This window comes from Miniopterus schreibersii (genome assembly GCF_964146895.1).
Source record: "Miniopterus schreibersii genome assembly, chromosome: 1".
Classification (NCBI taxonomy): Eukaryota; Metazoa; Chordata; class Mammalia; order Chiroptera; family Miniopteridae; genus Miniopterus; species Miniopterus schreibersii.
Genome location: NC_138101.1, coordinates 102,303,684 through 102,331,467, shown reverse-complemented (window position 1 = coordinate 102,331,467; position 27,784 = coordinate 102,303,684). Strand labels below are relative to the sequence as shown.

At 34.7% G+C, this 27,784-nt stretch overlaps 1 protein-coding gene and 1 pseudogene across 13 annotated transcripts in view; one reads left to right on the top strand and one right to left on the bottom strand.

Annotated features, from left to right (window-relative positions):
* LRRC49 (leucine rich repeat containing 49) overlaps nucleotides 1-27,784 on the bottom strand; it is a 147,930-nt gene that overhangs the window by 18,554 nt on the left and 101,592 nt on the right. For 10 of the 12 annotated variants that reach the window (XM_081160752.1, XM_081160755.1, XM_081160748.1 and 7 more), the window contains 4 exons: nucleotides 23,871-24,034; nucleotides 9,625-9,862; nucleotides 8,285-8,470; nucleotides 3,379-3,488 (listed from right to left, as the gene is read on the bottom strand). In XM_081160752.1, coding sequence (XP_081016878.1) covers nucleotides 3,379-3,488; nucleotides 8,285-8,470; nucleotides 9,625-9,862; nucleotides 23,871-24,034 — 698 coding nt within the window. The remainder of the gene's footprint in view (nucleotides 1-3,378; nucleotides 3,489-8,284; nucleotides 8,471-9,624; nucleotides 9,863-23,870; nucleotides 24,035-27,784) is intronic. The other 2 variants (XM_081160753.1, XM_081160759.1) reach the window with 1 other exon arrangement.
* LOC308555460 (eukaryotic translation initiation factor 4E pseudogene) lies at nucleotides 12,749-13,401 on the top strand (annotated as a pseudogene). The gene has a single exon. The product of its transcript is annotated as a eukaryotic translation initiation factor 4E pseudogene (transcript).

Below are 27,784 nucleotides of genomic sequence, written 5' to 3'. Positions count from 1 at the left end.
AGAGGGAGCTAGAGAGAGAAACATCTATATGAGAGCAGAACATCAGCTGCCTCCTGCACTCACTCCCCTTACCGAGGCTCGAGACTGCAACTCAGCCATGTGCCGTGACTAGGAATCGAACCCGCAACCTTTTGGTGCATGGGACAATGCCAAACCAACTGAGCCACACTGGCCAGGGTGACTTTAGTTTTATTTTATTCTTTAATCTCAAAAGGTTATTTTCTGAAATAGTTTTTTTAAAGGAATACTATAATAAAAAGAACAACAACAAAACAATAATAAAACAAAACAAAAGCCAAAAAGATAATTGAGCAGTACACACAGACATACAGGAAAAGTAAACTTCTGCATACTTTGAAACTCTAGGGTCCTCAGTTTAACTTATAGGAACAATCGTTTTTAAAAACTCACAATTTAAATTACACGAGGATATCTCTGAAATACATGCCTCATTTCTCACAAATTGCAGCATTTTATGCAATTGTTCTATACCTTACATATTTACTTTCTACAACATATTAAAGACTGTTTCATATCAGGACCTCTAGTTTTAGAGCTACAAGTATTTGGTCCTCTATATGGACATTTAGTAAGTTTTCATATTTTTCCTATTATAAACACTGGCTGCAATGAAAATCCTTGGACACATACATTTGTGCTCATGTAAAAAATATTATCTGTATAATATTCCTTTAAATGAAATCACTAAGTCAAAGGGCATGTACTTAACAAAAGTTTGTTAGGTATTGCTAAATTGTAAAAAAGTTGTCTTAATTTTCATTAACATCAATAGTGTATATGAATCCTGTTTCATCATGCTGTACATTATCAAACTTTTAGTCTTTCCCCACAAAGTTACCTTACTGTTTTAAAATTTTCATGTCTATAAATTTGATTGAGGTCACCATCTTTAAGTTTAAAGGCATTTATATTTTGTGCTCTGAGAAATTGCTTCTCCTGTTTCTTTGTTTTTCCAATTCCAACTGGATAAGTTTTTGGCTCATTATTTATGATAGTGTAATTAGAGAAAATGATCTGTATGGGTAGGCTTTTGGGGATATATATATTTTTTCTTTGAGCTTAATATATGTTCAATTTTTTCCCAAACATTTCTTAGGTGTTCAAATAAATTAAAAAATTTATTTTTTATTTTTTATGAAATGGGAATAAGGTTATCAGAATAAAATTCTAAATACAAGGTGGGCAAAAGTAGGTTTACAGTTGTGAGTCTACAAAACAGTTTATTGTTGTGTTGTTATTAATTATTGTATTATTTTCCATGTGAACTTCTGTAAACCTACTTTTGCCCACCTTGTATATTTATTTGATAAAATGTGTTAACTGAGTTAGTTATTCAAATCCTCAATATTCTTTTTTATTTTGGTTTATTTGATCTATTTAGCACAATAACTGTGAATTTGACAGCATATACTTGTATTTCTTAATATATTTAGAAGCTGTCATCTTGGTTAAATTAAGTTTAACATTATTATCTTTTTTTGTGGATTGTAGTTTTTGGTGTCATGAATTTTATTATCATTAATATTAATATTCCTGTATTTGTTTGTTGTTGTCACAGTATTTGTCTGTTATGTATTTTCCACTCCTTTATTTTCAACCTTTATATATTGCTTTCTTTAAGTGTATCTCTCAAAAACAACATGTAACTCAATTTTTAACCCAATCTGAGAGCCACTATCTCTTAATAGAATTTCATTCATTAATATTTATTGTGATGACTGACATGTTTTTCTTTATACTTCCCTTCCTGCTTTTTGTTGGTCTGTGTTTTTTTCCTTTTAGTGACTTAGAAATTATAATCTATTTTTTTCTAACGATAGACCTTAAAAATTTAAAGCACAGAGTTAAACATATATTTTTCCATCAATTTCTGGTGTTAATTAATACCTATTATTTTTCCTAAACAGGGAAAGAAACTTGGTAAGTTTAATTTCCTTTCTCTTAGAATTTTCTTAGATTTTAATCTTCAGGTTATTAAAATTTTTTACATTGTCCATTAATATTTTTAGACAACTATAATTTTTACTGATTTCTTTCCCTATCAATATTTCTTGAATTCATCGCTTCCTATTTCTTGCATTCACTATTAATTTTGTAGCCTTACCTCCCTCAATATTTGTTTCTCAGAGTGGTTCTGTAGGTTTTCAATGCAATTTTGATTTCACCAATCAAATACGCTTGGATTAAGATCTGAAATCAGACCTGAGCTAAGTGGGGAAGTACAGGTCGGACGAGATACTTGTTTTGTTGGTGTAAATGACAGCAGGGCTACATGGTTCTAGAACCATGTTCTGGGGCAGGGAGTGGGAAATTTCCTGATCCCCAGTGTAGTTCAAGTGGTATGATCCTGGAGCTAGCAGTTGGGACAACAGTCTCCTGATCACCTGGATCCCTGACTGTATGTAGCAAAGGTGGCAGTTTCCTCCGTGGGCTGGTCGAGTCTAGAGACTGTTTCTCCAGCACGTCTAATAATTTTGCACATAACTAATTACTTGTATATCATCATTTTCTACTTACTCTAATCAGAGTGAATTCTGTTATAACTGAATCATGACTGGCAGACCATCTTTGACTTTTTTCCCTCCATCTATGCTACATCCTGTCAGTGAGTGTATTCTGTCATGTACACATTTTCTAAATATTTTCAAATTATCCTCTTCTCCAGCCTCACTGTCTTAATTCAAGCCCTTGTAATCTGTCTCTCAGACTATAGACTAGCCTCTTAATTGGTCTCCAATCCTTCCATCCCTGTCTGCTCAAATAGCAGCCTTTCTAGAACATAAATCTAACCACATAATTGTTGTGCTTAATTACAAAGCACAAGTTTTCACTTTGGTTTTGAACGGATTGCAAGGCTCCTCAAAATCAGACCACAGTCAATCTTTCCAGCTTCATTTCCTATCACTATTCACAATCACCCCATGCTCCAATTACACCAAACTATTTCCAATTCCTTGTGCCTCTGCAGATACCTTTCCCTCATATCCTCTATCTGAAATGCTTCTACTGATTCCTGAAGAACTAGATAAAATGTTTCCTCCTTTGTGACACCTTCCCCAATGTTCTTCCAAAACGCTGTTAGTCTCTCTTATGCTCCTATGGCTCTCTTACAGCATCTGCAACATTTTATTATAATTGCTTATCTATATCTTTAACCTATTAGCTTGTAAGTCGCACAAGAGTGAGGACTTTATCTTATTTTTATATCCCCAACACTTTGAATAGGTCCAACCAGAAAACAAACTTAGGATAAATGTTTGTGAGACGTATAAATGGCAGAGTGAAGAGGTATGTGGAATCTATTCCTTTTTCTAGTGCAACAGTAGTTCTATAAAAACAATAAAAATTAAAGGTTACCTGACATCACCCAGAATTGAAATCACACGGTACTGGGGTAACTCAGAAGATGCTACATGAGCTAGGATGCCAAAGAGCCTTTCAGCCATGATCATATCGTTCTGTGTCACCTGAAGAGATACAATGTAGAGAGGTAAAAAATGACACTGTCTCTTAGCTTTATACAACTATCATACTTCCAGGGAAATGTCCAAATTAAGTGTTTTCTTTTTAGTTCAAGAAAGCACATTGTCCTGGGCTATAAGAAGAGAGTTCTCATTGGTATTTCTCTTTCTTTCTTGAGCTTAATTAGAATGAAGATGTACAAATGTGGCTCATGTGACCGAGGGTGACTAGAAGTTGAGTTTGAACTGACTTAGAAGCTATATCCTGAGAATTATATGAAGGCACCTTAGAATCTTAATAAATTTTTTTCAGAAATTCTATAGCTTCTTGGAGTAGAATGCTGTAGGGGGGGAAATTCCCAAGTGTCAATGAAATAGATTCCTATTAATAATGTTTCAAAGATAAAACAAGGTGTTGTTCAGGCCTTGCTCCCCTAAAGATAATTTTGTCCCTGCCTAAGAGACAGAACATTGGATTAGCAAGGATACTCCTGGTTCATTCTGAAGTTATGCCCGCCTTTCATACTATAAGGATTAACTTGTTACAGGTATTCTCTGTGAGGTTTTATTCTTATGCTAACTAATAAAATACTAAAAGCAGGACTTGGATTAATATCTGGGCATATTTTCTTTAACGTGAAATAGGGTAGCTTGCATTTTAAATACTATTAGTTTGTTTATATAATTCAGAGGTTCCCAACCAGGGTCCATTTTAGCCCCTATGGAACACTTAGCAATGTCTGAAAACAGTTTTGGTTGTCATAACTGGTGAAGGGGTGCTACTGGCATCTAGGGGTAGAGGCCAGGGATGCTACAAAACATCCCATAATGCACAGGAGAGACCCCACAACAAGGAATTATCTAGCCTAAATGTCAATAGAGCTGAAGTTGAGAAACCCTGGTATAGTTAAATTTTGAATCTTTTAAAAGTACATTCTTAACACTAGCTGAAATATATTTCACAGGCATTTTCTGAAAAATAAGCCCATAATTCACAAGCATCTTAAGAATCAGTGCAGACTGACTCTTTCCCTTCCTTTCCCAAATGTTCCTTTAAAAATATATATATATTTATTTATTGACAGTATTACAGATGTTGCCCATTTCCCAACCCTCTTTGTCCCTCTCCATCCAGCCCCTGCCCCATCCCAGGCCTTCACCCCACTATTGTCTGTCCATGGGCTACGCAAATATGTATATATGTTCTTTGGTTAATTTCTTCCTGCCCCCCTACCACCCACCACTCTGAGATCTGTTCCATGTATCCACGCCTCTGGACCTATTTTGTTCATCAGTTTATTTTGTTCATTAGATTCACAGTCTAGTTTCATGTTTTGCATGTACCTGTCCAATTTTCCCAACACCATTTACTGAAGAGACTGTCTTTACTCTATTGTATGTAATTGCCTCCTTGTCAAATATTAGTTGACTGTAATGGCATGGGTCGATTTGTGGGGTCTCTGTTTTGTTCCACTGATCTATATGCCTGTTCTTGCGCCAGTATCAGGCTATTTTGATTACAATTGCTTTGTAGAATAGTTTGATATCCGGTATTGTGATCCCTCCAACTTTGTTCTTCTTTCTCAAGATTGCTGTGGATATTAGGGGTCCTTTTTGGTTCCATATAAATTTTTGGAATGTTTGTTCTAAATCTGTGAAATATGTCATTGATATTTTAATAGGGATTGCATTGAATCTATAGATTGCTTTGGGTAGTATAGACATTTTAACGATGTTCATTCTTTCAATCCATGAACACAGTATATGCTTCCAATTGTTTGTATTTTCCTCTATTTTTTTTTTTTTTTTTAATGTCCTATAGTTTTCCTTGTACAGGTCTTTTTCCTCCTGGTTAAGTTTATTCCTAGGTATCTTATTATTTTTGTTGCATTGGTAAATGGGATTGCCTTTTTAGTTTATCTTTCTGAGAGTTCATCATTGGTGTATAAAAATAGCATCGATTTTTTGATGTTGGTTTTGTACCCTGCTACTTGGCTGAATTCATTTATTAAATCTAGTAGTTTTTTGGTAGAGTCTTTAGGGTTTTCTATGTAAAATATCACATCATCCACAAATAATGACAATTTTACTTCCTCTTTTCCAATTTGGATGTCTTTTATTTTTTCTTCTCGTCTGAATACCGTGGCTAGGACTTCCAGTACTAGGTTAAATAAGAGTGGTGAAAACAGACATCCCTGTCTTGTTCCTGTTTTCAATGGAAATGGTTTTAGTTTTTGCCCATTGAATATGATGTTGGCTGTAGGTTTGTCATATATGGCCTTTATTATGTTGAGGTATGATCCCTCTATTCCCACTTCGCTGAGAGTTTTTTTGTTTTGTTTTTTTTTAATCACAAATAGGTGCTGGATTTTGTCAAATACTTTTTCTGCACCTATTGATATGATCATGTAATTTTTATCCTTCATTTTGTTTATGTGATGTATCACATTTATTGATTTGCAAATATTGTACCAGAATAAATCTCACTTGATCATGGTGTATGATTTTTTTAATGTGTTGCTGGATCCAATTTGCTAATATTTTGTTGAGGATTTTAACATATATGTTCATCAGGGATATTAGCCTTAAATTTTCTTTCTTTGTGGTGTCCTCGAGTTTTAGAATTAGGATAATGCAGGCCTCATCAAAAAACAAAGAGAGAGGACCCAAATAAAAAAAATCAGAAAGAGTGAATTAACAACTGGCATCAGAGAAATACAAAAGATTGTAAGAAAATACTATGAACAACTATATGCCAACAAACTGGACAACCTGGGCAAAATGGACAAATTCCTAGAAACATACAATCTTCCAAAACTCAATCAGGAAGAATCAGAAAACCTGAATAAGCCAATAACAACTAATGAAATTGAAGCAATATTCAAAAACTCCCAAGAAACAAAAGTTCTGGACAGGATGGCTGCACAGGCGAGTTTTATCAAACATTCAAAGAACACCCATCCTCCTCAAACTATTCCAAAAATCTCAAGTGTAAGGAACACTTCCCCAGGCTTTCATAGTTACTGAGGTTGCTGCTTGCACAAATCCTTCCTTTAGCTGACAACTAAGTTGTGTGGTCTAATACAGTCACCTAGTGGCCAGTGAAAGCCAACACTCCCATCTTTTCTTCTTGATGTTCATAATTCAATTTAACTCTACCTCAAACAATATCATTCTTACACAAACAGAAGTAGAAATATCGTAATACACTACTATATATTGGTAAGGATGAGATAAGCAGCTTTATTTTAAGGTCTTTTATTAAAGGGTCAAATATCTCTGGCCTTGACATTCTTGGAACTTTAAATCAAAATAAATATTACTGGTTCTTTTCCATTTTCTGCAATTATAGTATACTATTTCTTCCTAGTTCTATAATAAATTATTACATTTCTAGTAGTGATCCATGTCTGGGTAAATACACTATTTAAGGTTAATAGGGATAACAGTTTGGCTATTAATGAGAGAGAATTACCCACAGCCAAAATAGTCTTTCTACTTCCAGTCCATGGTGGAACTGGAAGTAGCTTTGAAAATCTTTGGGAGTAATTATTAGGTCTGACCAGGGATTCATAATCCATCTGGGGAAGTGCCAAGAGGGTACACAAGAGTACACAAGACTGAACCGAATCTCTTAAGCACTAACAAGAGAAATTAAGAGTCATCAAAGGTTCCAGATTTGCCTGTATCTTCAACAGATGGCTGACACTGTGGTCATGGGCCTATCCTGATTGATGCAAATTTCACAAGGTTCTTATACAGTGACCTAGAGACCTCCAGTCTCCTAATAGTATGCTGGGTTTGTGGAGTTCTGGGCCAGAGGTACTTATCGTGCATCGGCTGCAGGGGAATATGGTGGCTGTTACCACCATGCCAGCAAAGTTGATTACAGTTCATTTTACAATAAAGAGGTTTTCTGAATTTTAAGAGATAATCACAATAATACTAACAGCGTATTAAAGATTTTTTCATTTGGAGGTTTATTTAAATTCACTTCAGGAATTCCACAGTAGAGGAAGAAGCATAATTTCTCTTTTCTTCCCAAATAATATATAAAGAGAACATAGTATTTGGATAGCTGGGGGATTACCCTTGTGACCAGTTTAGTAGAATCAATATGAAAAACAACCTTTTATTAAGAATTTTCCCGTTATTCAGGCTCCAGGCCTGAGCAATACGGTGCAGATATGCCACAGGCAGCGCTTACAAACTATTAACAAAGCAGTCCAGACATTCACTTATGCTTGTCTTATTTCCTTTATTTCTCTAATTTTTTCCTTCTCTTCCCTTACCTCTCCTCGTTTGTTTCTCCTCACTTCTTCTTTTTTAACCACTCTCCTCTCCCTGTGTACATCCTCCTTCCCCCCATTTTGCTTTTCCCTTCCTCTACTGACACTTACTAGTTGACATTTGGGTATTATTTCCCCATCCCCTCTTGCAAGCAAGAGAGTCTACAAAGCACTTTTAAAAATACAAAGATCACATTACCTATAGAAGTATTCTTTTTTAAAAATGTCATTCTACCAACTTTTTACATCTCTGAATGCTTACAAATAACAGTAAAAGTACTTACTATTCATCATGATGTGGTTACTATTTTATTTTCAAAATTTGTCTCGTGCTTTAGAAGTTTTAGGATAAACAGATTTTTAGCTTTCTGACATTTTAACTGTCAATATAAGAAAAAACAGCAATATTTCTCAAAAGTTCCAACACGGTTACTTAAATTCCTAACAATTTGTATGACTATTTCCCTTAAAAAGGAACCCTTTTATTCCACAGTGACTTAGTATTTAGCTTACCTCTGTCCCATTTATTTTCTGCATATTAAAATGGCTCAGCCTAAACAGTACATAGTATTTCCAGAGTGTAAAATTGACAACTGGATTTCCTTGAGGATCAATTGTCAACTGGTCAATGCGATGGAGTTGTGCTAATGCATTAAATTGTTGCAGCATTACAAGATTTGTTTCCTTGAATTTAAGGTGCTGCAATAATAAAACACACAAAAAAAGAGCTGAACATTAAGTTTAACCATCTTAAAATACTAACATTAAAACTTCAGTGATCTTTCCCTAAGTAAATCTGTAAACTTTAAGCTTAGCTAATATGTTTTCAATTATATTAAGTCAACTGACTGTACCAAACTTACATACTTTTAATCCATCTAATACATCATTGATGAAATCCATTAATCCAACCAATATTGAATTCAAAGTGATTTCTCTTCTGCAAAGGGCATCCCATTTATTGACAAACTAAGATCCTTAAAAGTTACATAAATATACAATAACTCATTACAATAATTTTATATACTTTTTTCTGAAATTAAAAACTATAAAGGAATGTTTAAAAATAAAATTTTGAGAACTTTATATACAAGGCTCATAATGCTTCTGAGAGAACATGTTAAATGTGTATCTTGCCACTTACTCTGAAGGCTAGTTAAACTGGCCAGAGAAAAATCAAGTCACTAAAACTGAAATGCTAATAATGTAAATGCTCTGCCTGTGAAATTGGATGCTCTTTTCTAAACATATTATCTCCACTTCTATCTTATTTAGGGAGACTGATGTGAGGGAAAACACTATAAAAGGGGTAACAGAGGAAAACACAACAATAATAACTCAAGAAAGAATGCACGGAAACCAGTTTCTGCAAATGCATACCAATAAATACAATAGTACCATAATTGGAAAGGCCAACTCTCAAAGTAACTTTAATGAGCTACTAAAATTATTTTAAATGTTGTTAGGGGACCACTGTGAAAATTATACAAAAATGTACATGTCTCATTAATAACAAGTACAATAAATGAATATATAATATATGTATGGTTAGGTGAGGTCCTAGTGAATGCTTCTTTACAAAGTAGAAATAAACAATTTGAATAAAATCATATCAGTCCTTTATACTCCATAAAGAATCATTTCCTAGAGAGATCATTTCCAATATTAACAGAAAGCTGCAAGGGCACTTATGAATACTAATTTAAATCCCAGCTCCAGAAAATCAACATGAAAGCTTAGTCTCCCTGCCAGATAGAAACTGTGTCAGCAGGAGTTAAAAACAGCCATTTAGCCTAAACTTACAGGTCAGGACTGAGCATAATTCAAATGGGCCACTAAGAGGAAGTGTTTACCAGAGAGTTAGGGAACTTCATCTTCAATTTGGGAAGCACTTGGACAATTTCATCAAATTCTATGAAAGTGAAGGACACTGTTGTCACCATTCCTGCTGTTTGAATGCTCCAGTTCCGATCTAGAGACTCCAGTGCTCCTGAGCCATACAGGGAAAGCGTGTCCCCATCCACTTCAACAAGGTGTGTGTCTATGACAGATAAACCTTGCAAAGCATTGGTGAGTACTGTGTCCACAGACCTGGAAAAGCCCACATACAATTTTAAATGACAGTCTTATCATGCAAAGTAAATAACAGACTATAAAAACCTGTTGGAAAAGGTATTTAAAATTCTATATTCGCCTTTTCATTTTAATAATTAAACCCAGAGTACCAAAGACTAATTTTCAATAGAATATCTGGAAGTTTTATATTCTTCTAGTAATATTTTTTCTTTGCTTTTATTGTTGACACTGTTACAGATGTTCCCATTTTCTTCGCTCACCGCCCCCTTTGCCAGCCTCCTCCCAGCCCCTGCGCATCCTTCCCTCGGGCCAGCGCCGCAATGTAGCCTGTGCCTAAGGCTTGTACATATGTATGTTCTTTGACTAATGTCTTCACCTTCTTTCATCCAGTCCCTGCCTCCTCCCCTCTTCTAGGCATATATTTTAATTCAAAGAGAGGCACATGTGAATAAAAATATACCACCTTTAAAACAAAATTATTTATGTCAGTGAAAGACAATTGATATTCTATTTAGTTTTAAAACAATCCATTTAATGTATCATGGATATGTTTTCATGTCAATACAAATAAGTTTTCATAATCTATAAAGTATTCCACTGTCCAGCTGAAAAATAAAACCACATTTTTCAAAACACTATTTCTATAGCAACAACCATATAACACAAAAGTATGTTTATGAAAAACTTGGGAAGACATAAAATAACTCTGAACAATAGTTAATCTCTCAGAAGCTGGGTTAAGGGGTAACTTTGACTATTTTTGAATACTTCAGTGTTGTTAAAAATTCTGCATGTGGCCCTGGCTGGTGAGGCTCAGTGGTTAGAGCATCAGCCTGTGCACCCAAGGGTCATGGGTTCGATTCCTGGTCAAGGGCATGTACCTGGGTTTGTTAGATCCCTGGCCCCGGTTGGGGCACGTGCAGGAGGCAACCAATCAATGTGTGTCTCTCACATGGATGTTTCTCTCTCTCTCTCTCTCTCTCCCTCCCTCCCTCCCTCCCTCCATTCTACTCTCTCTAAAAAGCAATGGGAAAAATTTCTTGGATGAGGATTAACAAAAAAATTTTTTACACAACAATTATAAGCAAGAAAATTAATGAAGACTTCCTCCCCATTTTGAAATAAGAAATGACGAAAAACAATCCACTATTTATATAATATGTACATATACAAAATCACTTCACATACACTACTCAATATGATAGGTATTATTTCCAATGTAGGAGCCACATTTTCTGTAAAGGTTTCTTAAATGATAGCCAGAGAAGAAACATTTGATCCAACTCAAATGTTCTGATTTTACCCAATCTCAAAACTCAAACAATGCTTGGCTTTTGTTCCATGTGTTTTCATTCTGGAATTTTTACTTTCAGATTTCCCCTTACTAATATTAGTGCTTTGCTCCCCTTTGTGCACCTATGGACTTTTGTACACTCCTCCAAAACATCATTTCTCATGCTGCACCATAATTACATGCGTGCAATTTTGCTACATCTATCAAATGGTGAGTTCCTCGAGGCTAAAGACTATATTTTTTCAACAATGGTGGTTCTGGGGCCTAGGAATGGGCTTTTCACAATGTGTATTGAATAACTGCATTATTAAAGACCCTCAGCATTTGTATAATGGTGCTGTTGGGGGATAAAGCTGACAAACCATCACCCTGTTGGTTTACCAAGCTTTACTAGGCGTATGTGAACATATATCAGAGCCACCAGTGATTTTCAACCTTTTTCATCTCATGGCACATAAACTAGTCACTGAAATTCTGCAGCACAACAAAAAATATATTTTATTTTTTGTCAATCTCACACAAAAATAGGTATAATTTTGTTTCATTCACACTGGATGGCTATTGTTGTGTTGGCTGTTTTCATTTTGTTATTTGACAATCTAAAGGAAAAGAGGTCAGTGCCCCTGACTAATTCATCAGGTATCGCATGTTTTAACAATTCTTGCGGCACACTGGTTGAAAATCACTGGTCTATACAATAGCAAGCTGGCTAATAACATCAGTCAACTCTAAGTGAAATGCAACAAAAGACTTGGTTTCTGCCAAACCAGTGCTTGAGACAATAATTATTATGTGAAAATAATCAAACATTCAATGAGCAGTAGTATATGAATAATCTTAGATGATAATCCTATAATGGAACAAAAATAAGACGAGAGTCAAGAGTTCCTTGTATTGTGCTTTGCATGACAGATTTGTGTTGAGCTACGTAGAGCATGTAATCATTTCTGGAATAAGAAAAAGGACAGGATTTACACTTCACTGCCACTAAAATGGAGAAGGCTTGATGAAAGGGTACACGCCCATCACAGCACTTCCCGCCTTGTGCAGCAGTTACTGTTTACTTGTCTTTCTCTATCACTTAACATGGTGATCCTCAAGGACTTGAGGGCCGGAACCTGGTCATATTCACTGTAGTAGAACCCGAGTCTAGCACAGCTCCCAGCACATGTTGTGCTCAATAATATTTCTCAAGTGAATTAATGAAGTGAGACAATTAGGAAGATTTTATGAGTGTCTACTGAATTTTATAAAGGACTGCAAACCATAAGCTGTGGTTTGAGCAAAGGGGCAGAATCAGTGATACAGACACAGAAAGAGTTAGCAAGAAGTATTCTCAGGTGAGGCAAAGACAAATAATGAAAAAGTAATATCAAGGAAGGAAAAAAAGGTTGCTGGTTGATGGAGTGATGCTTGATGGCCAGGATACCCAGCCACAGAAGTCTATTTTAATGTAAAAATGATGGAGAATCAGAGCTATGTACCAAAAACAGGAACAAATCCTTTGAGATGTGTTGTTTGTTTTATATCATATATTTGGAAGTATCTTGCTTTTCTTTGTCCATATAATAAAAAGTTTAAAGATATAAACTACAGATCAATCTAAGATGGTGACTCTGGAACCAGAAACCACTCCTACTCCTAACCCCCCACCTATAGAAGAAGAGAAAACAGAATTTAACCAGGAAGTTGCTAACCCAGAACACTGTATTAAATATCCTTTACAGAACAGATGGGCACTCTGTTTTTTTTTTTTAAATGATAAAAGCAAAACTTAGCAAGAAAACTTTTGGCTGATCTCTGAGTTTGATGTCTAAGTTGCACTCTTGTACAACCATAGCCAGTTGTCTAGTAATTGAATGCCTGCCTGTGACTACTCGCTCTTTAGGAAGAGTATTGAGCCTAGGTGGGAAGATGATAGAAGCAAAAGAGGAGGGCGATGGCTAAGTACATTCAACAAACAGCAGGGGTGAAGTGACCTCCAATGCTTTTGGCTAGAGATGCTGCTGTGCCTTACTGGAGAAACTTTTGATGACTACAGTGATGATGTATGGGGAGAGGCTGTTAATGTTAGAGCTAAAGGTGATAAGATAGCAAAATGGACTACTGAATATGAAAACGGAGAAGCTATTACACATATGGGGGGGTACACAACAAAAGGTTAGGACTTCCTCCAAAGATAATGATTGGATATCAGTCCCATGCAGGCACAGCTACTACTAAGAGCCGCTCTACCACTAAAAATAGGTTTGTTGTTTAAGAAGACACCTTCTGAGTATTCTCATACAAGAGAGACTATGTCAAGTAACTGAGATTGGGTAGCTGAACCACAGCCTTTTCAAAAAGCACAGTGGACTGTATTTAAATTTGATTTCCATCTAAATGTTGCTAAGATACAAGAGAAGTCTCATTTGTCTTTGTCTTATACTTCTGTGTTAATTAAAAAAAAAACAACTTTAGGTAGAGTGTTCACTTCTCCCAATCAAAGAATTACAGTACAAATTGTCCCCAGAATCCATAAACGTGTTCCTGGCCCACTCCTTATAGCTTAGGAGAATTACCATTACAAACACATTTTACCCACCCACAATATTAAAAAAGAACTTGTATTTCTACACCTTACAGGAAAAGAATTCTGTTTATGTTCCATTATATGCAGGAGCATATTTTACTGGTTTGAAAGAATATGATGCATACAGTTTTCTAGCAATTTTCTTTGTTCCGTTTTATAACATTGTCTTTGCTGTACATTCTTGATGGCTTAGACTTAGATTTTAATTTATTTGTTTCCCTTCTTGATAACATTAGTGGTTCTGATTTCAGTTTTTCATTTATTTTTTTCCTCATGTAACAATGGAGAAGGATCCAGGAAAATGACACAAAGGTAGGATAGAAATTAATTTGGGGCATTATTTGGTAATTCTTTTTGTTACTACAAAGCTTTGCTATATATTTATGCATTTCATTCAAATCAGTGATCTATGTTTGTGTGATTTCCTAAACACAACTGTGGCCTATAAAAATGTAACATCATAATTATATTCCTAATTAGAATTAGTATGTCTGCTTTTTTATCTTTATGCTGTATTTTAACATTTCATATTACTTAGGTTATTTTGCTTTGGTTAAAAAATGGCTCAGGCAGAAAAGCAGTCCCATTCATATTAAGAGAGTGTACAAAACTATAAATAAAATGTGTACAGTAAATTTTGTTTTAGACAACTAGACTTGTCCTTTTATTTCTCCTTCTCTATAGAAGGTTTGTACTTCTTACTGGAAGGCAGTCTTTATTCTGTCTTCTTTAGCAGTGTCGTCCACATGAACTGCACAAGTTTGGAGAACTATTTGATTATTATGTTTATTACAATTTTTAATAAATTGAATAGGTAGCATTATATATATGGAATTAAAAGAGAATATAAACTACAAAATAAAAGTATATTATTAAAAAGGAATTATTTATTTTGTTTAAAATTTTGTAAGCAAATTGTTAGGAAAATAAGTGAAATAATAAGCAAGCCTAGATTCAGCAAAAGAGTTTCATAGTTACGAAACAAAGCAGACAGAACCTCCAATTTATACAAGATCTGACATGGACATTCAGTAAAAACAAATAGCAAGTTTGCTGGGCTGTAGGCAGATTCATCCTTCTCAATAGGAAATATAGCACCTGTTAAGTCATAAAAGCCTAACCTATGTCAGTTGGGGGGTGGGAATGGGTAGTAACTGCAAATGGCCATGAGGGGTATGAAAATGTTCTAAAATTACATTGCATGCCTCTGTAAATTTACTAAAATTTGTACACATAAAATGAGGGAATATTACTGTATGTAAATTAGACCTCGAACTGTTAAAATATAAATTAAAATTATATAAGTATTTTTTTTAAAGTAATAAGACCATATTCAACACAAGTTTTAAATCACCTCCAACATGCCATGCATGGAGCTAGATGTTAGTGCTGGGGATACAAACATGAATAAGATATGTCTCTGGCCTCTAGGACCCACTTGAGAATCCACAGATAGGTTGGTCAATCTGGCGGAGGAGGTAGGAGGGAGAGCTGGATGAACAGAGCTCAGGAGGAAGATCAGTGCAATCATGTGAACTAGGCCATATAAAAGCATAACCAAACAGAGGGCACGGTGTGGCGGAAATGGCACTGACAAGAAAATCAGACAGACCTTAGTTCAAGTCCCAAATCTGCCACTGATAAACATGATTTTGGGGGCAAGTTATTTAATTTATTTGTAGTTTCAGTTTCCTGGTATGTAAAATGGTGATCCTAATACATATTTTTTCAAAGTTGTTATGGAGACTAGAAATAATATTCTAAACCATACTTAGCTTAATCCATTTTAGTGATTATTATTAATAAAAAAAGAGAACATAAATATACCAGATACTTAAGAGACAAATAAAAGTAAGACTTAGTGACTGATTGTGGGGAATGAAGGAGGGGGAGGAATCAAGTGTGATTCAAATGTTTTAGAATAGGTGGCTGGGTCACCTGGTCCAGTTTTCTACCCCTGCTTAGTCTAAATTCATGCTCTAAGAAATGTAGTATTCTTCTATGAAGGATCTATGTTTTATAATTTGTGTTCCTAAGAGGCCCAATACATTTCCATGGATATTTCTCAACTCAAATATTATTTATATAACAGTAGACAGTCTGCCAGCAAATAGGAATTCTCTTCAAGATCACTAGTAGTTAATCCCAAGTCCAAACATTCATTTATTCAACTCAATCTTTATATAGGAATGAATCAGAAAAATATTCTACGCCTTCTTGATTAGTAAAGGACTCTAAGATAGGGTGATTAATATATATATGTATATTATATTATATATATGTATAAAATATACATATGTATATACATAAAACATGTATATTATATATATTATATATATAAAAAATATATAATTTGTTTCTAAATTATAGTTGACATCCAATATTATAACATTTATATACCTTACAAAGTGCAGGGTAATTAATTTAATGCAATACAGGAATGACTCCTTGAAAACCAGGTTAAATGGAGAATATACTCTTAAATGCCTAAATGGGGAAAAACACAATATTTCAGAGAATTATGGGTTCTTTTGGCGTATTTTGAAAACATCTTTAGGCTTTCTATAACGGGTTAGAACAGAAAGACAAAATATTTCAGAAGATTCTTTTCCCAATGAATAAGTGGTGCTGATTCCTACGATAATGTATTTTATGGATTTCTGTTACAACATCTGTAGGTGTGGAAATTCATTTTATTATAGTAATGTTGGCTAAAATACCACAGTGTTCACAGACAGGAAATGACCAAAAATAAACCAGCTTCACTACATGCATCCAATGTAAGCAAAAAAAAAAATTACACCAAGTACTTTCCCATTTCTGGCAGGGGAAAGAAACCTGCAATACGTCATTTTACTGTAGAGCTGTCCCAAGTACAGTGAACAGTGAAATCATTAATGGGATATAGCAAAGTTTTACGGAATTTCTTCCCTGTATGTACCTACAATTTTTTTCAAAGATACTTGTTTCTAGGCATTTAGTTACACACCCATACGCCAAAGGTCATAGACACTGTAAGAATTAGCCACCTTTTTGGCATTATGAAATATTAAATGCTATAAATGGGCTTGTTAAAAATGGAAAACCCATGTAATATTAAAAAATCAAATCAGAACCCCAAGGAGGACACTCTGTGGCCCTCCGACTAGCTTTCTACCTTCAGAAAGAACCAGCCTTATATCATCCAAGAAAAATGAAATTTAAATATATTTTTAAAGACTGGCAGATAATGTAGTAATATAACTTATAAAACACTTCCCTTGTGTTTTCAGATAAAATAAAGTAATTAAAATGTTATAAACCCACAACAAATACAAAGAGTGGGGACAGTCTGTAGCAAGAATTCAGCAAATTTCTGGAAGGTGGAAAGTGAAGGATGCTGAGTGATGGAGAACAAAGGCAATTATAGCATTGAATATGCGCTGCATGGAACAACAAAGATGGCAGCGAGCCTGCCCAGTAGAGCTTTGAAAAGGAAAGAACAGTAGGTATATTGGAAGATGGGAGTGAGAAATGACACTGAACACAGGGACATTAACTGAAGATCTATAAAAGCACCCTACTATCTACTTCTCCCATTGCCAATAAAATACTCAGACAGAGTAGCATTGCAAATCAGTGGGAAAAAGAAAGAATACTCAATAAATAGCACTAGGGCAAATGGCTATTCCTATAGGGGAAAACAACCAAATCAGACTTCAACCTCAAACTTAAAAATCAATTCCAGATATAATAAAGACTAAAATATGAAGGCCCTGGCCAGGAAGCTCAGTTTGTTAGAGCACTGTCCTGACACAACAAGGTTGCAGGTTCAATCTCCAGTCACGGCACATACAAGAATCAACCAATGAATGAATAAGTGGAACAACAAATCTCTCTCTCTCTCGATCTCTCTCTCTCTCTCTCTTTCTCTCTCTCTCCCTCTACCCCTTTCTCTCTCTCTCCCCCCCTCTCTCCCCTCCTCTTCCCCTCTCTCTCTCTCTCTCTGTCCCCTCCTCTTCCTCTCTTTCTCTCTCTCTTCCCCTTCCTCTTCCTCTCCCCCAAAAAGCAATCAATAAAAATTAGTCTTTAAAAAAAGACTAAAATATGAAAGGCCAGATTTTAAACTTTTAGGAAGACAAAATGGGAGAATAGTTTTATAATTTCAATGTAGTAAAATATTTTTTCCTCTAAACACAATCTAAATGAGTGGAACATAAAAGAAAAGGTATACATATTGGTATCTTCAAAATATAAGTGGTATTTAAAGTCAAAGACGTATATAAAATTGCTTAGGGAGAAAACAAAGAGTGAGAAGATGGTCAGGGACCAAAATCTGAGCAACTCTACAATCTAGAAGTTGAGAGGCCAAAAGCATTTGAGAATATGAGACACATAATGAAATAAAAAAACCTACTAGTAATATGATATGTATAATAATAAAGGAAATAATGAGACTAAATTAGATCAGGAGAGAGAGCAGGCTTCAAAAAGATAAACAAGAAGTTAAAAAAAAACTTAAATGTAGTAAAGGCAGCACAAATTTCACTGTTCATTTAAAAAGAAAAACAAGACAGGCAATATGAAAGCCCAGATAACCCTGGTCAGTGTGGCTCTGCAGGCTGGAGTGTTGTCCTGTACATCAGAAGGTGGAGGGTTCGATTCCCAGACAAGGCACAAACCCAGGTTGTGGTTTGATCTCTGGTCAGTGTGTGTGCAGGAGGCTACTGATCGATGTTTCTCTCTCATATCAATGTTTCTCTCTCTCTTCCCAAATTCAATTAAAATAAACTAAAAAAAATAAAAAGAAACATCAGATAAAAACAATGTATGAAAGGCATGGCTCAAATATGAGCAAACTAAAGTGTGGTACAGTTTTGAACAACTTTTGAAGTGTAATTAAGAGGGGGCTATTTGGATTATTATGCTCAGATTAGTCTCTTTGAGTGTCTAGGAAGCAGAAAATTAGATATAATCATAGTACACTACCTAGCTCTCAAGTAAAAAAGTTACACAATAGTTATACAACCACAGAAACTTAAACAGTGTTTATTAGTTTTCAATCTTTAGAAGATACCAACTGACAAATGTTATGATTACAGAACAGATGCACGTTATCTTGATCTTGAAATGTAAAAGTATAGCTCATAGAATATAGCAAAATTATTAGAGTTCCAAAAGAGAAAAAATGGTAGAATAGGAAACTCCAAAATTCCATCCCTCCATAAAAGCAACAAATATGCTAGCAAAAACTATGAGATCAACTTTTTCAGAATTCTGGAATCTAACAAAAAAATTATAACTAGGGGAATGCTGAAGAAAAATGCTGAATTTTAATGAGAGCTCTGTGGCATTTTAACTTACTTGTTACCATCCCCTTACTCCCTGGCTCAGTGGTAGTCTTGAAGATGGCAGCCCACATTCTACATGCAGGTCGCTGGTACCAGAGGAAGTGATATATACCTTACTCTCAAAAAATTATGTATGTGTGTTTTGACATGTCTAATGGCTCCCTGAAGGACCAGCTCAAGGGCTTGCCTTTGTTTCACCTGCCTTAGAGCTTCATCATGGCTGAGGTGGCTTCCTGGGTGATATTTGTTAAAAGCATTTAAAGGCAAAAATGTATTAGCTGCTGCCACATGGGGCAAACAATAGACAGACAGACTATAAAGCCTGAGGAAGAAGAGACTAGGAAAGAAGATACTTGGGGAAATTAAGGGCTTTGAGAAGCTCCTGTGTATTCCATGGAATTTAGAAGGCCACACTGATGTCCAGGGCTGGACACATGCTCTGAAAGGATCTGAGAAGACTTCAGGAAATCACCTCCAATTGTTGAAAAACAAAGAAAAAGAAAGAATATTGAAAGTGGCAAGAGGAAGTGATTGGTTATGTACCAGAGATCCTCAATAAGATTAACAGTCAATTTCTCATCTGAAACCATAGACAGCTGAAGGCAGTGGAATGAATGTCAATCAAGTGCTAAAAGAAAAAACCGTCAATCAAGAATTCTATAGCCAGCAAAACTGTACTTCAAAATAAGGAAGAAATCAAGATATTCCTAGATAAACCAAAGCTGTGAGATATCATTGCTAGTACACCTGCCCCTAGAAGAAATGCTAAAGCAGTCCTTTAGACTGCAATGAGAGGACACTAGACAGTAACTCAAAGCCATATGAAGAAATAAATAATACTGGGAAAGGCAATTACATAGGTAAATATAAAAGCCAGTATTACTATATTTTTGGTTGGTAACTCCTTTTTTCTTTTTCTTTTTTTTCAATCTTCACCAAAGAATATGCTCATTGATTTTAAAGAAAGAGTGAGAGAAACATTGATTGATCACCTTCCCATACACGCTCAGACCAGCGATCTAACCTGCAACCCGGGTATGTGCTCTGACCAGGAATCAAACCTTCAACCCTTTGGTGCAGAGGATGGTGCTCCAACCAACTGAGCCACACCTGCCAGGGTGATAACTCATTTTTCTATATGATTTAATATACTAATGCATAAAATAATAATTATAAATCTAGCAACTGAGTTTGTATTATAATCTCCACCAATAATTCACTATCTCTAAAGTTTTACTTTTATGGCTTTATATGTAAATATTATCTGTCTCCTTGATTTAATAGTTTTAAGTCATTAAAAAAGGTCAGACCAAGATAATGTAATGGTGCTTCCATGGAATTTTGAACTTACATCAGTAGAAAATAAATCTTTTAGCATAAATTGTGGATCCCTTTCCTAATGACTTATTACTGCTCTTCATATCCTTTTCACTGAACCCATCCATCACTTTTCCCACTGTTCCCAAACTCTTCTTTTGTGCTCCTTGCTTAAAAAGCCTCTGACTTTGTGGAACCCCTAATAAAAATTCTGAAACCTTTGGCAGTAACTATAAGGCACAACAATTTGCACAACAGATACTTCCTCTTGGAATTGATTGCTTGTTTTTGAGACCATAAAAACGAAGACTATAATTTTAAGTTATTTTAGAGGGTCACAGAATTTTTGACCATAAGCTACTTAAAAAGTTCAAAGTGTCAGGAAACTCACAGTAATAGTCTAGAATCCACATATCAGAGATAGTTTTTTCCAGGTAAAAGAGGCAATTAATAAACAAAGACAGTCTTGCACACCTGCAGCTTCCCACACTAGTAAAACTTGAACAGTGAACAGTCATGTAACAAGGGCATAGAATGCGTGGCTGAGATTGGAAGGAGATGAGGCTTGTCAATGTTGACTACTTTGGCTCCTGGTTCTACACCTAGCTCTACCATCTGATGACCTTCACTTCTACTCTTCAACATCCTATTCCCATGGCCATAATAATAGCCTCTAATTGTTGTTAGCGCTGTCATTACTTAAGATATGTTCCACCTCTAAAATCTTCAACTTCAAAAACTTACTCTAACCATAAATTTCCCCTAATCCAGCTCATTATTAACATTCTTACTTCATATATTTCTCATCAACTTCATTTAGACTTTCAGTCCCAGAAATTCTAGATTTTCGCCCAATCTATTGGCAACCTTCTATATTTTATTCCTTAAAAATCTAGCCTAGACCATAGGGCCAATCATTTCTTTCTTTTATCATTATATTTAATTTTTTTATTCCTTATCTTTGATCCTTTATCTCCTTATTTTTCATCAGACATTTAACTTCTCTGCTGTGATACCTAGCTACTCTGTGTTCCTGGAATACTCAAAAATTCAGACTACAGTTGCTATGATTTCATGGTCAGTAACTTCATTTAGTTTCTCATAATTTTCCTTTAACCTTTCAACACTTACCCAGTTAGCTCCCTCTGAATACCAAACAAGACCTGACAAAATGAAGAGATATACCATGACTTTCAAAGTGATTACTTATTATCTTAAGAATGTCAATCCTTCTGAAATAAATAACTTAAGTGCCATTTGAATAAGATTCTAATATTTATATTTAGAGTAAATATTTTAAAGTTCATATGGCAGAAAAAGTATATGAGAATTGAAAGGTTGAAAAGAATAGTATAGATTCTACTATACTATAGTATAGCTAAAACAGATTTCCCAGATATTAAAACTTCCTACAAAACTACCATAATCAAAACAGCCTGGTATTGGCATTAAAACAGATTAAGTAGAATAGTAAAATGGAATAGAAAGTCCAGAAATATATCCATATATTTATGGGACCTTAATATAAGATGAAAATGTTATTCTCAAGTAGGAATAACAACTAAGGAAAGCTATTATTAGCAAATTGACTTGTCAATTGAAATACAATCAAGTTAGACTCTTACCTAATACCATATTAAAAATAAATTTGATGTATTATAGAACTTTTAAAACCTTATTAAAATTTTAGAATAAAATTTGCAAGATTATTTGGATAAACTTGGAATAGGGAACCTTTTTAAGGAAGACAAGAAAAATATTTTTTTAAAAGAGAAATTATGTATTATTTCATAAATCTAAAGACCAATGATATAAAGTTTTAACTTTATGAAGTATTATAGTTGTAACCAAGTAAAATTACATTTTGACATTTAAATGATATTAAATAAAGTTCTAGGGCAACATAGGAATGATATATTTGTTATATAAATGATTCCTTAATTAGAATTTCTATTCTTTTTTTTTGTAATCCTCACCCAAGGATATTTTCCATTGCTTTTTTAGAGAGAAGGGAAAGAGAAAGGGAGAGAGAAACATTGATCGGTTGCTTCCTATATGCGCCTTGATGGGGGATTGAACCCGCAACCTAGGTATGTACCCTGACCATTAATTGAACCCTGCAACCTTTTGGTGTATGGGATGACACTCCAACTGAGTCACCTGGCCAGGGCACAGAATTTCTATTCTTGTTGTCTGACTTTTTTAGCTGAAAGAGCTGAGAGGCTCTACATGTAAATACCCAAGAGAACTGAAGAAATTATATTGATCAATATAAAGTAATCCTATAACTAAAAATTTTAAAGTTTATTTGTCTAAATATATGTCAGACTCTTTAACTCCCCCAAATTTCCAAAATATTATTCTAATGCCTCTTAAATTACTTTCTTTGCTACATTCTTTATATTGCAAAAAGCTTAAAGAATACTAGCTAAAAACTTGAAATAAAAAGCTACATTATGTTCGGTTTGAAATGTGTTTCAGAATTTGGTTAAGGCCATCAGATAACTGTGCTTCATCACCTGTACAAAATTGAAATTCCATCTGATTTTTAGGCTTTATTTAAAAATTATATACATATATATTTTAAATTATAAATAAACTATAAAGATATATATGCTTTATGTTCCTCTCATTTACTTGATTCCAATGTGCTTTCTTAAGAGGAAGAGAAATATGCAAAGTCTAGAGAATGTACTCAGATTTGCTCATAAACCAGGAGATATGAATTATGGTGACATGTGTGTTAGAGAAGAAAAGAGGTTTGAGCCACAAGAATAGATAGATATTATAGAACGCAGCTGGAGTAATTATTCAGATTTTATGATGAATTGTTTAATACTACTAGTTAAGAAGCAAGGTTTTGTGCTGGCTGCTGGGGATATGATATAGGTCAAGATAATCAGGATTCTTTTCCTCTTGAAACTTACATTCTAGTGGGGAAAACAGATCTGAAACAATTACCCACTACTCATTTAATTATGGTTATGGTAAATGCTAAGAAGGCAAAGTGCAGAGTAGTGAGGTAAAAGGGGTTATCTAATCTAGTGTAGTTTCCGGGAAGTAGTTAGGGGAGGCTTTTCAGGGGATATGAAGTCTAAATGTAAGACCTCCAAGCTGGGCAGAGTAAGAGAAATAGGGCATGGAAGTGGTGTCAGGAGATTACAACTGTTTGCAGGAGAAAAGCTGGAAGAAACTGAATTGAAAGTCACTGGAGTTGCAGTAGGAGAACAGGATAAAATAGGTGAGGTGAGTAGGGGATCTCATAGGCTATATTAAGTAATCTACATTTTTTTCCTATGACAAATAAAAAAAACACACTGAAGGGTTTTTAAACTGGGGGTCAGTTTGTTTTTTTTAATAATTCCATCTTAACTTTTAAATTTAAACTTCTAACTTCAGTAGGTTTTCTTAAGAACTATTGTTAAATAATCAAATGTGAGATGGCTTCCCATTTCTGCTTCAAGTTTAGTTCTTCAAAGACTAGTCTCTGGAAAGAATATCATTGCATACCCTGTTTCCTCTGGAAATGAAGAGGTGGTACTTCCATCAATCTGACAGGGGTCCTGAGAAGGAGAGTCAGAATCTTTTCTATCTTGATCTGTAGCAATATTGGTTACTCGATGTTGCAAGTCCCACTGTCGTGCTACGTTGTTAATTGTTAACCTTTTCTTCTCCTGTGAAAAAGTTTATTGTAAAAAATTCATAAAGCAATTTTTTTAGCAGGAGACTATCCAAGGAGCATATTGTTTTTACTACTTATCACACTTTTAAAGGGAGTCTATTCCTTAAAAGTAGCTACTAAAGTATTCTAAAACAAAGTACAACTGGTCTTTATTTACCTTGTGCATTCAAACATCTTAGTAAAGGTCTATCACCCTTAAAGAAAAACAAATATATACAAACAATAATTACTTCCATTGGAGATATAAAAATTCACTACCTGAAAGTTTAACAGAAATTTATATACTTAAGTGTTATCTGAAATTTTGATTTAACAGAGATTTACATACCTTTGTGTTTAAACATAGAAAGAAAAGATAACATTTTAATTTTCCTACTCAATAATTAGGAATAATATGATGAAATAATCTTGGCAGGGAGGAGAGAAGGAAAGGGACTGATCAATGTTCCAAGCTTCACAGTGTAAATTACAATCTCTGAAAATTAGTAATTATATACAGACTACTAAAAGAAATTGTACTAGGTTGAAATATTTCTAGGTAACTAGTACCACCTTAGATGAATATGAAAGAATTTAATTCATGATATGCAATGGATACCTTAGGGAAGTGGTTCTGAAACTTCAGAGTGCCTCAAATCACAAGGAAAGCTTATTAAAAAACTAATTGCTAGTTCCTACTCCATTCTGATTTAGTGGGTTTCAGGTGGGGCTCTTGAATTTGCATTTCTAACTCCCAGGTGTTGTTAATGGACTTCACTTTGAGAACCACTGATTAGGGCATTGGAGCTCCCTTCTCTCACAGAAACCTGTTGAAAAGGCAGATCTAGACTACCCAAAGAAACTCTGCTAGGTTGAAATGTTTCTAGTCAACTTATATAAATGCATTGGGGAAAATAATCACTTCTATTCTATTCTATTCTATTCTATTCTATTCTATTCTATTCTATTCTATTCTATTCTATTCTATTCTTCTATTCTATTCTATTTTATTCTATTCTACACTATCAAAAGTTAACATTTTTATATGGTATGCCAATTAGATCAGAGGCTGAAAATAAACACATTCCTTTTCCTCTTTACTGAGAGCACAACTGTCCAATGAAAAATCAGTGTGTGATACTGACCCCTCTTCACCCTCTCCCTCTGGAGCCAATAAAGGCTGTTGGGAAGATTCTCTGCCCATTTGCTCAGTACATATATACATGTAGAATAATTATTTTTAGTTCCACCTCTTTGCCTATACTTGATTATCTAAAATTTTAGCATGTAGAAATGGCATTGAATAAGAATAAAAATGATGACAAAGGTAATTAAAACTAAACTTTTTAGAAGTTCTATTTCTGTTTTTAGAAATGTTTTTAGCATTTTTTCTATTGCTTGCTATTTCAGGTTTATCTATATAGCTATGTGGGTTATATTTAATATGTATATACTTCTGAGACTTTTTGACATTTTATATTTGTCCTCCTTATCGAAAGCAAGTAGGAATATGCTATTCTACTATAAAAATATTTTTCCAAATCTATAATAAAAAGGCATTTGACCTGAAGAAACTCAGTTATTTGCAGATGACTAGAATAATCCAACCTAAGCAGTCTTAACCTAAGCAATGCCAATATTTCTATTTATTATCAAGGCCACTTTGAAAGAGGCAGGGGCAGTGGGTTAATAGAGGATCACTATCATGAGGGCTACATGCATTTGGTTTTCTGGCTGACTGGAGGCTGACAGAGAGAACTATTCTTAATAAGGTAGATATAACAGTATTCAGAAAAAAGACAAAATAATTTTACACAACTGAGTATAGAAAATAATTCATAACAAGATACTCTGAAAATGTAAACACTTTCTGACACCCACCCCAAAGTTAAGCATCCTTTACTTGGGTTATTAAAATCAGATACGTTGACTAAGAGAATTTTTTTTATACTGGGCCCAGGAATAGGGAAGACATATTTTGAAACCGGAGTGCAGCCTGGGATCAGGTGGGAATCACTGGCTGGCCAGGGAGACACATAAGGACTCCGGATATCTGTGAGCAAGGGGAAAAAAGAAGCAAAAGAACATAGTACAAAGATATAAATTCTGCAAGGCAGAAGGGGGTAGGGGTACCCAAAGAAAATTTTATGCTCAATGATCATAGATGCATTTGGCATATCAGTTACAGTCATGTGTCTAAAGCTAGACGGCAATACGTTGCCAATTCTGTGTTAGTGAAAATTATTTTAGAAGATGCCAAATTTCAGCTCTACCACTTGAGTCAATTCTTCATAGTCCAAGCAATACCACACCAGTATATGACATGACTATCACTTCCATTCATTTCCAAGCTTGCAAGAGAAGTAGACAGAAAAGTAACAAGGCAGAAGGCATGTGTCTATGTGCTCTCCCTGTCGCTCTACAACCACCCATGCCATTTTCTTAACCATCAATGCGTGTTGGCATGTGAAACAGTCCCCAGCAAATGCTGAGGGTCTTTGGTATCATGGCCCCCATTCTGAGCTAGGGCTAGAATCCAGGAGTCCTGATTTCCCATGCTTTCCTTCTTATTAAAATTTTTAAAAACTAAGTAACCCTCATAATTAAAGAGTCCTATTCAGTGACTACAAGAGAAGCATTAGCTATATTTTGAAGTTTTCACAAAAACTTACCAAACATTAAAAAAATACTCTTACTAAAAATTTAATGGCACATTTCCAAAAATGCTGATGATAACAAGCAGCTGAATTGGGCATATAACAAAAAAATTTCAGTTCAAAGTTTGTCAAGTGCAATCTGTTGCTTATAGCAGGCTCTACTTATTAGAGCTAAATCATAAATGGAGTTTGTCTATCTTTCCTTTCCAGGCTCTAAGGCTCGTACAAGTGTTCTTTGGGTCTGAAAGCTATCGTCTACTTATTCCTTTATGCATTTTTGTTCATTTATTCACTCATTCACTTATGCATCTGACAGTAGCAGTGGCATGGTAGGAAATACTTTTCTGAAGTGAACCCATCGGAAAGTTTGCCAGTATTGGTATCTGGCAATGGTGAATCTTGCTCCTATAAATTAAAAAAATACTGCCTACAACTATATTTCCTTTAAGGCAGTCAATGTGGTTTGGCCAACCATTAGGGATATTCCATTGCAGGGAAAAAGAAAATCTTATTGGCTAAATCAATAAAAACGCAGAGACGTCAAGAGGGGGCTAAAGCACATCTAATTTATGGAATGAAGGGAAACAAAAGGTGGGGAGGAATCAGCAGGTTAGTGATAATAGAAAGCAGAAAAATCTTAGTATCCTGAGTAATGGTTCTAATAACTTTTGAAGTAGTAGTCCTGAGCTGAGAGGGCTTGGGACCAAGTTGGTTCTCTTTTTTGCTAATTTAAGAGTAGTTTTCAAAGAGTAAAATACAGAGATTAACATGCACCCGTTGATGAGTTCTGGCAAATGCATACACCTGTGTGTAATCCTTAGCCCTATCAAGATATACATTTCCATCACCCTCCTAAGTTTCCCTGTTTCTCAATTTTATTATATACAACTTGGTATCCCTAGTAGTCATTTTTTGAATTCTGAATGCCATTTACATTTTAATTTTAAAAAGAAAAGCACCTAGTTTTAGAACATAACATAAAGCATAATATAAGACATAAGCTTTAAGCTGTGTTTATTACACTTCGCGATGTTAATATAAAATATTTTAAAACAAAATATTTTAAGGAAAGACATGTCTGATATGCTAAATCACTTAAAACAAGT